General features: G+C 32.1%; 1 protein-coding gene across 1 annotated transcript; it reads right to left on the reverse strand.

Moving 5' to 3' along the window:
- Positions 1-11,875: 11,875 nt before the first annotated feature.
- LOC125828877 (putative pentatricopeptide repeat-containing protein At3g23330) lies at positions 11,876-13,330 on the reverse strand. The gene has a single exon (XM_049508196.1). The coding sequence runs from the start codon at positions 13,322-13,324 to the stop codon at positions 11,891-11,893; it is 1,434 nt and encodes a 477-aa protein (XP_049364153.1). The 5' UTR covers positions 13,325-13,330; the 3' UTR covers positions 11,876-11,890.
- Between the last annotated feature and the right edge of the window lie 961 nt (positions 13,331-14,291).

Here is a 14,291-nt window from a genome sequence, read left to right on the forward strand (position 1 = left end):
TAATTAATTATGGTTTTTAGTGAAGAAAGATGGGCTTAAGATGAAGCAATTAATTAATATGGTACTATTAGTGGTACTATATTTTATTTGCTTCTCTTTTTTCAACTGTTTTTCTTCACTCTTTTGTTATTGGAGTGTTATTATTTTTTTTTCTTGTGGTTTAATTAGTTGACATTTTCTAACGTTGACCCAAGAAGCAAATGAAATTGTTTGCTTTTTATTGGGTTAGATTTGTAAAAATGAAAAGCTTTGTAATTTTTCCTTGCAGAGGTGTAATAATCATCCTGTGAGAGAAGTTAATGTAATGATTCTCCTTTCATTCATTTATTTTAAGGTTAATTATTTATGATTTTAATTAACTTATGTGAAGTGGCGTGATATACTCTTTTACTTGTTACGATATGTTATTTCTATCTTTATACTTCACGAAGTTTTATTTAAGTGCACCTGAAACAAACTATTTTAAATATTCCTCACCTCGGTTCCCTTAATATAAGATGTTCCGATCCACATCAATACATTAGTTAGTTGTATATGCATTACGTGAGTCAAAATTTGTTATTTTCGCATATGTGTAAGTTAATTTTATATATAGAGCAACTTTCATATATAGCAAACATAAAAATTATATTTGTATGTCATAGCTATAGTTTGCACAATTGCAACAAATTTTATGTTTGCTATGGAGCTTTTGATTTGTATAATTCGCTAGATACATCCAATTTTATACAAATTGTTCAGTTTTGTATAAATTCATTTATACATTGAAATTTGTATAATAAGATCTGTATTTTATATAATTATAAGTGTATAGGACGAAAATATATGTATTTATATTTGTATATACACTTTTCTCTCGTTTTATACAAACACAAACACATTTTATACATTTGTATACCAAATGAGTAATTATATACTGAAAATGACTAATTGTATAACGAACCAGATGACAAAAAAATGGAATGTTTGCTGCGAATTACAAATAAAATAAACTATGGCTATAACATTTAATTTAAATTAATAATTTGCTATTTCATATGAATTTCCCTTAATAATATAGACTATAATTTCTTATAAACTATACTTTAACTTTCTAAAGTTTTAATTTCCAAAGAAAAAGTAAAATTAGGATAAAGTACGTAGTTGAATTACATGGAGGAGAAATGAGTGTACTGAGAAGTATGCATGTGCGCCACGACTTTGTAATTTTGACTCGCCCGGTGCATAATCTGTCCATTTATGTAACATAGGGGTGTGCAAAAATTGAACCAACCGATAAATCGAACCGAAAAAAGTGTTATTGGTTTATTGCTATTGGGTTATTGGGTTAACGGTTTCCTAATGGTTTTATAAAAAAAATTATCTGGTTATCGGTTCGATATTGGTTTTCAATATTGGGTTATTGGGTAAATCGATAACCCATTAAGAGTTAAGACTATAGTAATTTAATACTTTTACATATACAACATACATATTAATAAATATTAATCTCAATATCTTTATAGTTATGTCTTAGTCATTTAGCCATCAATTCATACTTCGCTGTAACTTTGAGTTCACAATTTTACATTATATAAATCGTCAAAACCTAAAGTAAGAATCATATTCCTCTTTATTTCTCTTTGTGTTACACATGTATAGTTCTTTTAATGTTTGTTATTATTATTTCTATTTTATGAGCTTTTGTAAAGTTAAATTATTGTCTTGTCGTGTCAAATTTATTAGAGAAGTCATATATTTGTTTTATAAGCATATTCTTATTGGTTAAACCGAAAACCGAACCGTTAAGGACCAAAACCGATAAACCAAAAACCGATAAAAAATTATCTTATTGGTTCGTTATTGGTTTAGCGTATTTAAAAACCGAAAACCAATAAACCGAACCGATAATTCATAAAACCAAACCGAACCGACCGATGAACACCCCTAATGTAACATATCTTTTCTTTTAGTCCGTATAGAGAAAATTAATATTTATTTATTTATTTATTAATAATTTAAATTTAAAAATACATACTTTATTTTTAATGAGATAATTTCTATTTTTTTAAATATTTATGACTTGTCTTAAATCATAAATTAAAAAAATCTTTTTATCTTTTTAAATTTTATGTCAAGTTAAACAATATCATATAATTTAGACGAGAGATACATTCAATCTTCCCATCGTATTAAATAATCTATGAATTTACTTGTACTTTTTTTTTAAACTTACAATTGAATTAATTAAGCTATCCATTCCTCGATCAATATGAGACTTTAACCCAGTCTAACACTCCACTCAGATAATTCCACTGTATATCAACTATTTAGCCTTGTTGTTAATTATCGATCTTGATAAATTTCTGCAAAACAAAATGTGCACACACGTTCAAGTGTCGAATGTTGTAATTTTTCCTCATTAAAATGGTTAAAGAAAATAGAGGAAAAGGGAGAAGTAGGACATGAATGTGATGTTATAGGACAGGCGCCGACGCAGAGTTTAATTAGTTATACATTCATTCAAATCCACTAACTTTAATTTGGCTTCAACCATATGTGATGTTATAAAAGCATTTTTCAATTTTGTCATGTTTGGTTGGTTTAAATATTTTTCAAATTAATTTATTTTCCTCAAATTTAAGAAAAATGAGTAAGAAAAACAATCACTAAAATTCTTTTTTAATTTCACACCTGAACTTTTCACCCTAACTCGTGTCTCAAGTATCGATTCCTGATACAAATTAGGGATCCGACTTCTAATTCTCAATTTGGGACCTCACTACCGAGTCCCCACCTTGATTTGAGACTGAACTCCCAAATTCTGTGTCGGGTCGGATCAGGGCAGATCTTGATTTGGGTGTCGGGTCCTAAGTAAGGATTCTAGATCGGATCTTGAGTTTGGTGTTGATGTTAGGTCCTGAGTCAAGTGTCGGGGTGGAGTTCTAAATCGGATTGGAGTCAAATTTTAAATCGAGAGTCGAAGTCGGGTCCCAGGTCACGTGTCAGGTTCGAGTTCCTAATCGGTTGTTGAGGTCGAAGGTCGAGGTCAAATCCCGATTTGAAAGTAGTTGGGGTCAAATACCAATTCATGTGTTGGGAGTCGTGGTCAGATCTAAATTTGGAAGTCAGGTTCTGCATCGGGTGTGGGGGTCATATCCCCATTCAAAAGTCGATTTTCTATTTGGGTTTCTGGCCTCGATTAGGGTTCCAGATCTTGGATTGGGGTCGGATCCTAGGTCAGATGTAAGAATTAGGTCTCAACTAGTCGTCGGAGTCAGGTGTCGTTGTCGTGGTCAAGATCAGGTCAAGTTTGAATATCGAGTGTTGGATCAGGAGTTTGGGTTCATATCTTGGGTCGAGTCTCGAGGTTGATTTCAAATTGATTGTTAGGGTCATGTCAAGATTTGGATGTCGAGATCATGTCCTAGTTTAAATGTTGGGGTCAGATCTTGGATCAAATTTAGGAGTTGGATCTAAAATCAATCATTGGGATCATGTTTCAATTCGGGTGTCGAGATCTTGATCGGGTCCCAGTTTGAATGTCAGGTCCCGAATTGGAATTCAAGGTCAAGTCCCGAATCGAGTTTGGGATCGGATCTTGCATCAGTCATCACTTACCGTCTCATTTTGAGTGTTGGGGTCAAGTCCCGGATCAATGACCTGGATTGGAATTCAGGTCTAAAATTATTTTTCTTAAAAGTATTTTATATTCTCTAGACAAAAATAAAAGCTATTTTGGTGAAAAGTATTTTTCATTCACCAACCAAATATTAGAAAATACTTTTTTCCACGCACCAACTAAACATGATAAAGTAAGTTAGAAACCAACTTGTTTTCTAAGAAAATATTTTCTAGGGAAACATTTTTCTTGATAATCATGTAGCCGTCATAAAAAAAATAATACAAAATTAATTTTTTTTTGTACATTTTATGTTATAAACAAAAATAAAATAATTGTTAAATTTAAAATCTTAATTGACTTTTATACTAAATGAATTAAAAAATTGAAAAGACTAACACATTAGTCATTACTAATAAATTCATAACTAATTGTACCATACCGATTAAGAATTAACATCTAAAGAACATATGCATTTAAATTAATTAAAATATAAATATATCAAATTTGACGTATAATGGTAGGTTATTTCGTAAATGCTAGTTTCTTAGTGACGATATATCCTTGTATTGACGAAGATTTTTATCCAAGCTTTCAGCCATAAGAATGTATTTTTTAATCAATTTAACAAAATAATAGCGGCTTACAATCTACTTGGTTTATTATCATTAGTTGATTATCATAAATATTTAAATATTTTATTCTATACATAATATATTTCTTACAAAATTTTATCACATAACATGATATGGCTGTTATAGATAAGCAATTTTACAAAGAATATACTACTATAATAAATGTCACTACCGTTTTAGATAGAATGTTGTGTTTTTATCATTACTCACTGTCTCAATTTTTTGATTATTCTACAAAATATCAATATTTGTTTTTGAGCAAGATGCAATCTTTCATCATTGGATTTGTCACCTTGTTTCAAAGTGATTTCAGATGTTTTTTTTGTGAAATCTTAGCGATTAAACTGATAATCGAACCGATAACCAATAAACGATAAATTGATATCTCAATGATTCCCTAATGATTTAGCATGTCTACAAATCGATAAACGATAAATTGAACCGATAAACTTCAAAACCAATAGAACTGATTGATACACAACCTATAAGCAACACCATTTGCAAAACAGTAGTTATCGATTTGGACTCTGAGACCCCATTCCAACTCCTATAACTCCATCTATTAGGGCCGATTTTTTAACTGTACAACTTAACAACTGTATTTACATCAACATAGTAATACTTTTTTTTTTCCAATTATATAGCAATACTTTTTTTTCAAAAGTAGAATTTAAATTTAAAAAAAAAAATTCCAAATCAGTCATGCTTATCCCGATTCCCATAAATTTCTCCAATAATTTATCTTCCCTAATTTATTCAAATATGATATATATTATCTCCCATAAATAGAGGTTTCCTACCAAAACAAAACTCCCTTTCTTTGAGTTATCTTATTCATATTTTTGAATTCATAGTTGTTATAATTGGTTGTATATAATAGATATCATGAACACTTTTAGATTACGTGTTGTCACATATCCAAAAATATTGATAAAAAATGAACTTATTGGATGATATTCTGCTGTTGATTTGATATGGTAAATAAGCCAAATTCTTGGTGAAATTATGGTAAATAGGCACAAATTTATGGTAAAAATAAAGGATCATAATAATGGTGTATATAGTAAAACAAATGTTTGGAGTATACACCAACCTAAAACAATAAATTGAAAAGTATTAGATGTTAGTATATTAGTTTGGACGCTACAATAATTAACACTCAATTACTGTACAATTGGTTTACTTTGGTTACAACTGGTACAAAACTTGGTATAAATGATGGTATATATAACAACCAAATGTCATAATGATGATGATATATTATCTTACATATGAACATACGTATATTAAAATGATTGCAGTAATAAATTATTTGGTGTAATTGGTGATGTAAAAAACTACAAGTTTGACGATCTATGGTATATAATTAGAACCTCATAAATAAAAATATTGTACATATTTTAGTTTATTTTAAGTATGTGAATTGGTGTAAATAATAATATGAAAAATAGTTCCTACATTTATTGAAGTAACCTGATAAAATCATAAATTTTAAAAATTGGTTTAAGGGTATGTAATCTTTGACTGTTTTTTTTTTAAAGTTTATTAAATGGGTAAAATATTGGTAAAATACTTTGGTATTTCTTTGACTTTTTTTTTAAGATCATTAAATGGTTAAAATTTTGGTAAAATACTTTGATATTTCAATAAATGGCTTATGACTACAATCTTGGTTAACACTGAAACCATAAAAAAAAAAAACACGCTGTTACAAAAAAAATTGGTTTACATATGAAAGAAGAAAACACAAAACGGGGTAAACACATTGGTATGTATACCAACCTGCAACTTTGAAAGAAATCCAATCGATCATATACAAGCATTTAGTATAATTTTTCAATAATTAAATAGCCCAATTTATACCTAAATTTATACCAAACTCATACATGTACAAACCAAACTCACACTATAAATTTATCACAAATTTAACCAAAAAAGCAACCAAATAAATGCATAATCACAGAATAAAGACAATATCCAACAACGAACTCAAAACCATAAACACAACTAAAGTACAATCCAAAATAACAAAAGAGATTCAAAACCATAAAACATTCATGAAATTCTGTCTTAAAAAATAACACTTTTTACTCCTTGACCCTCCGATTTGACCGACCACCTTGCTTAGAAGCTTCATCTTCACTAACAGATTCAGTATCAATTTTCATCTTTCCATATTCCCACAGTAATGCTTCAAATCTTAATCGAAGATTTTCAGCATTTACACCCGACATAGATATGTTCATATCTCCACGGCACACATATTCAGCAAAAACACGGGTATACAGACCACAATCCCTACACATATTACCAAATCAGCATAATTAGTACAATACATAGTATAATCAACCACAAAAAAGACACATTATATTTTTACGTGGAGTCTTTTCCATCGAAAATTGATAATTTTTTGGTTAGTTGGATTGTGAATCGTTTATGTGAAGAAGATTAAAGGTTAAGAAAAATGAAGAAGAATATGGAAGAGAAACCCTTTTGACTTCCCAAAATATTTTCAAGATTTCTTGAAACTATAACTCCACATTGATAAGTACACCCCTTTCTTGGTAAAAAAACAGTTTTATCAAAAAAGGAATAAACTAATTATGATCCCCAAAAGGTCCACTAAACCTAAAAAAGGGAAAAAAAAATAAAAGCAATGAATCGTGTGTATTTGAAACTGTTTAGGAGAGAGAATATTTGTTAAATATTAATATCCTAATTATACTCCATATAAAAGGCACGAAATACTAATAGTATGAGAGAGAAAAATCTGTAAAACAAAATTAAAATAAATACAAAAATTAAATATTTTGTTATGTATGTAATTTAAAAACTTAGTTTGTAATTAAATATAAGTATATTGATATTTTGTTAATAAAAGTCTTAAGTAGTATATTTTTGTAATTTTCCCCATCTATTATTCAAAGGACAAATTTAGAATTTAAATTTGATGACTAACTTTACAATATGAGTAGAATTGAATTTTGTCAAAACGTTGAAAAATTTCATGTATATTTGCGTTACGTTACATATTGAAAATATTAAATTTAGTTGAACCTATTGATCAAGACTCCATCCGTATCTACATCCAAACAACCCCACCCCTCCAAAAAAAAAAGGGGTAGGTGGGTGGGGAGGAAACCTTTGGCTCCATCATGGGAAGAGGGAGTTAGATATACTAGTATCTATTTGCATGTTCTAAGGCTCAGAAAATGATCCACAGAGCTATCATGTTAATTACAGTCACTCCAGTATTTCTGTCTTCTTCTTTTGTTCCTTTCATAAAGAAAAACAATATACATATATACACCCCCCACCCCTTCAGTGCATCAAGAAAACACTTAGATATGCCCTTTTAAGTCCCTTTCTTTTTGTTTCCCACCCGGTGTGTGGAGCCCACATTGAAGCTCCGACTAAATCCGAATTGCGCACTGCATGGCCCATTCGGGGGTGGCGCTCCCAACAAAATATCCTTCCCTCAAAAAGCCAAAAGAAGAATAAAGTCTCAATCATACATATATATATGCCCATCAATAAAAAAAATTGGAATCTATAGAGATGGGAAGAGCAATGGTATGTCGATGGACAACATAAAAAGAAGTCCAATTATGTCAAATCCTTTGAGATAACCATAGAAACTTTGGGATTACAATGCTTAGTTGATTTATTGAACTTGACAGTAGAACAAAAATGAATACTAACAATGATGTTTTCATCAGCAAACAAAACATTTATAAAATTGACTCTTCTTGTCTCTTTAGTTTGTCATCTTTCTATACACCAAACTACAAAATAACTAAAAGCTCACATGCAAGAAAGAGAGAGGACTAGATCCGGGTAGCTGAAAATCGAATGTACTGAAAACGAAATTGGTCAAGAGTGTCCCTGTAAGTATAATGAAAATAATAAAAGAATGAATTGATGAGATAGGGGGAGGGGGAGAGGGGTGTGTTTCCTTTGTGCATACCATAATGAGGTCATGCCTGAAGCTAGTTATGAACCACACTTTTCGTCTATTTGCAGTTTGATGGTGACTCAGGCTTCTCTATACCACATGAATGACATGTTACTCTTGCAGGCTGTCCCTTCAAAGATGTTTTACTCCAATAGTAAAGATTAGGAGCGATAAGTTTAGGAATGGAGATATGTGGGACAAGGTAGGAGTGGCTTTGATAGAGGACAAGATGTGGAAAACGAGATTGAGATGGTCCGGACATGTGTGAGAGGTTGGCTGTGGATGGTTTCAGAAGAGTTAGAGGTAGAGGTAGATCGAAGAAGTATTGGGAGAGGTGATTGGACAGGACATGATGCAACCTTAGCTTACCGCGGACATGCCCTTAGATTGAGATTATGGAGGATGCGGATTAGGTAGGAGGTTAATTAGATGGTTGAGCGTTGTCTCACTTATTCTTCTATACTCTTAGCCGCATTACTGTTGCAGTTGTTTATCCTTTGAGTTTGGTAATTATTTGTGATTTCTTTTACATATAGATTATTGTTTTATCTTATTATGACCACTATTAACTCTGATTTGTTACGTTTTCTATAGTATTTTGCAATGATTTCTTCATTTCAATTATTTATTTATTTGGACTATTTATTTTTTCTTGAGCTGAGGGTCTATCAGAAACAGTCACTCTATCTCTAAGGTAGTGGTAAGATCTACGTACTCTACCCTCCCTAGACCCCATTTTGTGGGATTACACTGGGTATGTTGTTATTGTTGTTGTAGCAAAGACTATTGTAAGCTTGTTTATATCAGGCTATCCGCTCCAACAACTTGAAACTACCTTTAAATGGTACCTCATTTATATGCTCCAATTGCCTGTAGATGGTCCTATAACTCATTAAGTCTGACAGTCTACCTGAGACATGTTCCTTGGTATTTTATCTTAGTACAACAACAACATACCCTACGATGTAATCCCACAAGTGGGGTTTGAGAAGGGTGGTGTGTACGTCGACCTTACCCCTGCCTTGTGAATACTCACATTTACGGGAGAATCTACCATTTGGAGTTGGCTTTCTTATCACTAGCACTGACTGACTACTACAAGAATCCATAAATTGATGCAATTGTTGTAGAAATTGTTTTTTTCACTTACCTGATATGTCATCAAAGATTAAACTAAATAGACCATCCACCACCCACAAGCAAATAACTTTTTATTGTTCTGTTTTTGGTTTGGGGAGGGTGTGTTTTTTTATTTATTACTTCTATTTAGAGAATTATCATAGATCACAATCTACAATATCAAACCCCAAATTGAAGAGGGATGCTGTCATGATAAACCATCGAATATAGGTTGGTTTCGAGAGAGTTTAAGATACCCATATGACTTGTCCTACATACAAGAAGCCTCAATTTCTAAGCCACAAACATTTACACAGCATTATAGTGAGAGAGAGAGACAGAGTTATAAGGATCCCTCAAAAACATAGGCCAAGAAAAAACTCTTGGAACCCACATTAAATCTTGTAAATGTTAAGGACTCGGATTTCGTGTCTGGTAAGGGAGCAAAAAAAAGGCACAAGCTAGCAACAACTAAGTAAGTTGAGAGGACCACAGATAGCACATGCACAATTATCCGAAATTTAGAAAAACCAAAGTGAAACAGCTTTCCATTCCTTACCTTATTATCACAGCCTTGAACCTCTCCAACGTAACCGAGCAGCAACCAAGCCGACTACCCACTTCATTGGCTGGTCTCATATCGTATTACCTATCAAAAACAAATACTCTTCATAGGTGCTGAGTTCAGCCTCTGCCCCAGGTGTGCAAGCTTGCCACTTGAATCCTTAATTAGCTTGGTAGTCCAAACACGCCAAAGTGTCCAAGTACTTAGAAGATTATCAAAAAGAACATTTAACATATGAAGAAAGAATTAATAGAGTAAGGTCTGCATCACTCCACTCAGAAACATTTTAGTGCAACTCTCTTCTTATAGATTGGTACAGTTGTAATTCTTTCTCATGACTCTCTACTTTGCAGTAAATTACGAGCACATCATAATGAAAAAAGAAATTTTACATCAAAGCTCTCAGCAGAGTAACAGCAATTACTTTACATATAGTTATAATAAATTCACCAATCGGAAGCAGGTTTAAGATGTAGATGTTGTACATCTATTATGCTCAACTACCTTCTGAATCTTGCAATATGAAATTGCAACTCCAGCACTGGATAAACCATCAAACGATATCTTGTACTTATTACAATAAATAGATAAAAGTTTCACAGCGAAAAACTGTTGAGCTACAATCTTTATTTGGATGAAATATGAATTCTAATGGTGGTACACTTGGAGATATCTGGAGATCTTTGAACAGCATAGCTCATATTCCATCTCGATACATGCTTTAGAAGATCTAACACAACTTATTTCGTGAATTGAATCTTGCTATACCATAAAAGTTGAACATGTCCAACTGAACTATAAGGATCACCTTACACATACATACCTATCAGGTTCCACAACTTCTCTACTGTTATTGTTTTGAAAGTTCTCTAACAATGACTAGAGCAATACTCCAGTCCTCCACAATTTAGCAAATGAATTTCAATGCACAATGATGACAAAAATAAGCAATAAATTCATCCTTCACGTGAGGAGGCAAGCATATTTAGTATCAAAATATGATTTGGTATTCCTTTCATATAGCTCATCTGTCCATTATAAGTCAATCGATCTGTTGTTAGGACCCATTTCATTTTAATTCCTGACCATCACAGACGTTAAGAATTAAGAGTAAGTGATTTCCAAATATTTAGTTGTAATCTTTGTACTTCAAATATGAGGAAACTTACAAAGGATTATAGTTCCTCTTCCAGATGAGCTAGTTCTTGTCATCTTGATGTGCTTCAAGCAGCCCTGATTACTAGCATGTCCAATAGATTTTACATTGAATTGCCAGAGTTTCTTCTTTATCTCTGCTAATTCCTTCTATCTCTCTGCCTGCATGTAATTCCATCAACTTTCATTGCTAGTAGAACTCTCCCTACAATGCTCATTAAGCCCAAGCATTTCAAAGTCATGGCCTAGCCCTCTTTCTCCATTGTCACTTCACAAATAAGAATTTGGCTCATCCCCTCAAGTCCAACAAAAAAATTTAAGAACTTCGATGAAAACTGAATTTTAAGAACATCTCCTGTCCAATAGAATTGAGATTTCTTTCACGTAGCTCTTTATTGAGATGGAAGAGGCACTCTTCTGCCATAGAAGTTCCTTGTTTAGCTTAATGTCAAATTTGATTACTATATTTGGTTTCCTTGTCCTGGAATATTTGGATTTTAAAGGTTATTCCTCAGCATTTTAATGTCTTAATTGCTCTGCCGTTGCACATTCAAGAAACTAGTCCACATTGAAGCATGGTCTTTCAACAATCTCACTTGAGCTACTGACTTGTAGCAGGACTCCCATGTGTGAGCCACCTTGAACATCATAACTCTGCTTACAGTATGCACCAAATCATAACGGAGCCGTCTTGAGCACCATAACTTCTCTTACAGTATACTCTAACCACTTTTAGCTATGTATCTTACAAAACAATCAACAAGGACCCTCATTTGTGCCATACCTCATAAACCATTTCTTTTAACTAAACAAATCCATGAGAAGAAAAATGTGGCCTATTTTTTATCATTGCCTTTATCTCATCTAGTGATATCTACCAAACTATGTCCTATGTCTTTCTTTAATCCCTTCTCTTTTATCTGTTCCCTCAACATCTCAATTTCATTCCACAGACCATTCCTCGCATACATGTTCGATAGCAGAACATAAACCCCGTCATTTTGAGGGTCTAAATCGAGTGCCCGTTGAGCAGCTAATTTACCGAGTTCGACATTGTCAAAATTATGGCAGGCACTAAGCAAGGCCCCCCACAGGGTAACAGTAAAATTATCATTCTCTTTGTAAGATAAGTCATTGATTAAATTCCATGCTCTATCCAACTCACCTGCACGACACAGTAAATCAATCACACAACTATAGTGCTCAGGACTGGGTTCCAAACTGTAATTAGATGTCATTGATTCGAAGTACTGCATTCCAAGAATTACATGGCCAGTGTGACTACAAGCAGAGAGAACAGTCAATAACGCCACACCATCTGGTTTGATTCCTTCCATTACCATATCATTAAACAGACTAATGGCTTCTTCAAATTTCCCATTTCTTCCGCAAACACCAAGCATTGATGTCCACAGAACAACATCCCTCTTTCTTTCTCCACATCGAAAGCCAACCATGTCGAAAACATGCCTAGCCTTCTCCACTGACCCACATTTTCCATACATTTCAATCAACAGGCTTTGCAGAAACACATCAGATTCCATATCATGAACTTTTCGAATAACACATCCATGAACCTGCTTACCCAATTCAAATGCAGAGAGCCCAACGCAAGCACGCAAAGCAGCTGAAAAAGTGAAATTATCCAAACATAAATTTAAACATGGCATCTTCCTCACCAATGCCAGTCCCTCCATCCACATCTTAGCTTCAGAATAACCTGAAAGAATTGCATTCATGCACACTGTATTCTTCACAGGAATTTCATCGAACATCTTAGCTGCATTCTTGATACACAACGACTTCGCATACAAATCCACTAAAGCACACCCCACATAAACACTAGAAAACCAACCCGATTTCCGCACAAGGGTATGAATCATTTGCCCAAATTTCACATCTTTCACAGCGGATGAAGCTGTAATGGAGCTACACAACGTGTATGAATCAATGTCAATACCACCAAAATGCATGAAAGAGAATGTACGAAGAGCAAGAGAATGAAACCCATTTTGGGAAAAATGGGAAAGGATTGAATTTAAGAGCAAAGGATTTCTGGGTTTGAGGAATTTGAAGAAATTGGTTAAGGTCTGAAGATGGTTGTTGTTGTTGTTGGGAAGTGAAGTTGCAAGTTTGAACTGAAAATTAGGGGAGATGAAGATTAACCCAGTTCTAATTAGGTGTGCTTGAAATACTTTAATGGCTCTGAGATTCTTTGAGTTGCAACAATGGTGGAAAATGTTAGTGATGGAAGAAGAAATTGGTCCTCTTTCGAACTGCGATTGAGTAAACATACCTGAATTCATTTCAGTTTACAGTAATAAATTTACTTGATTACTAAACTACTTTTAATGAACATGAAAAATACTTGGATACAAAAATTTAAAATGGAATAGGAGAAGGAAATTAATACACCAAATAATGAATATAAGATGAAATTATTACCTTAAACAATTTTTAGCAAGACATAAAAAAATATTTAGGATAAAAATATTCATTTTGAACTTTGTAATATATTAATAGAGCATTTAGGGAAGTAACGTAATAATCTTGAAAATTGAGTTTTAAAATAAATTTTACGATTATGTAATATATTTATTATGTAATTGTATTTCTTCGATGATTTCACTTTTATTTGAATTATTCATTATTATGTATAATATATAAATATTTGCTTGCAATTTATTTTATTTAGAAATTTTAGAATAAAATAATTTTATAACAAATGAAGAATTTGAAAAGAATAAAATTTTATATTACATGAAGATTATATAAAATGATTATTTGTAAAAAGACGAAAGGTTTTAACTTTTATATTATGAAATAAGAAAATAAAAATGATGTATCAATTAATTATGGTAAAAATAAATGTCTATAAAAAAAAATCTAAAAAAAATCACGTGAATGAAATTATAAAGGGATATTTTCAGAGACCTCCCTCCAAGTTTCACTCTATAACACTCACCTCCCCGTGGTTTAAGATATTACGTATACCTTTCTTGTTTTGATTTTTTGGTAACCATTCTTTAAACTTATTTAAAATAAATATAAATTAATTATAATTTGACATATTTACCCTTATTTATATTATTTTTTCCAAAAAAAATAATTATGCCGCCTTTCTCCATCACAATTATTTTCCAGCAACATAACCTTGTTCCTCCTAATTCCAAGAATAGAGCTTCGACATGCTATCATAATTTTTGTATTGATTTGAGATCTATCAGATACTCATTACCGATATTATCATTTTTATTAGAG

This window comes from Solanum verrucosum, unplaced genomic scaffold (assembly GCF_900185275.1).
Source record: "Solanum verrucosum unplaced genomic scaffold, falcon-dt-bn FXZP01000067.1, whole genome shotgun sequence".
Taxonomy (NCBI): Eukaryota; Viridiplantae; Streptophyta; class Magnoliopsida; order Solanales; family Solanaceae; genus Solanum; species Solanum verrucosum.

What these genes read in the sequence shown, in the direction of transcription:
- LOC125828877 (XM_049508196.1), bottom strand. Translation starts at nt 13,324, where the DNA reads ATGTTTACTCAATCGCAGTTCGAAAGAGGACCAATTTCTTCTTCCATC.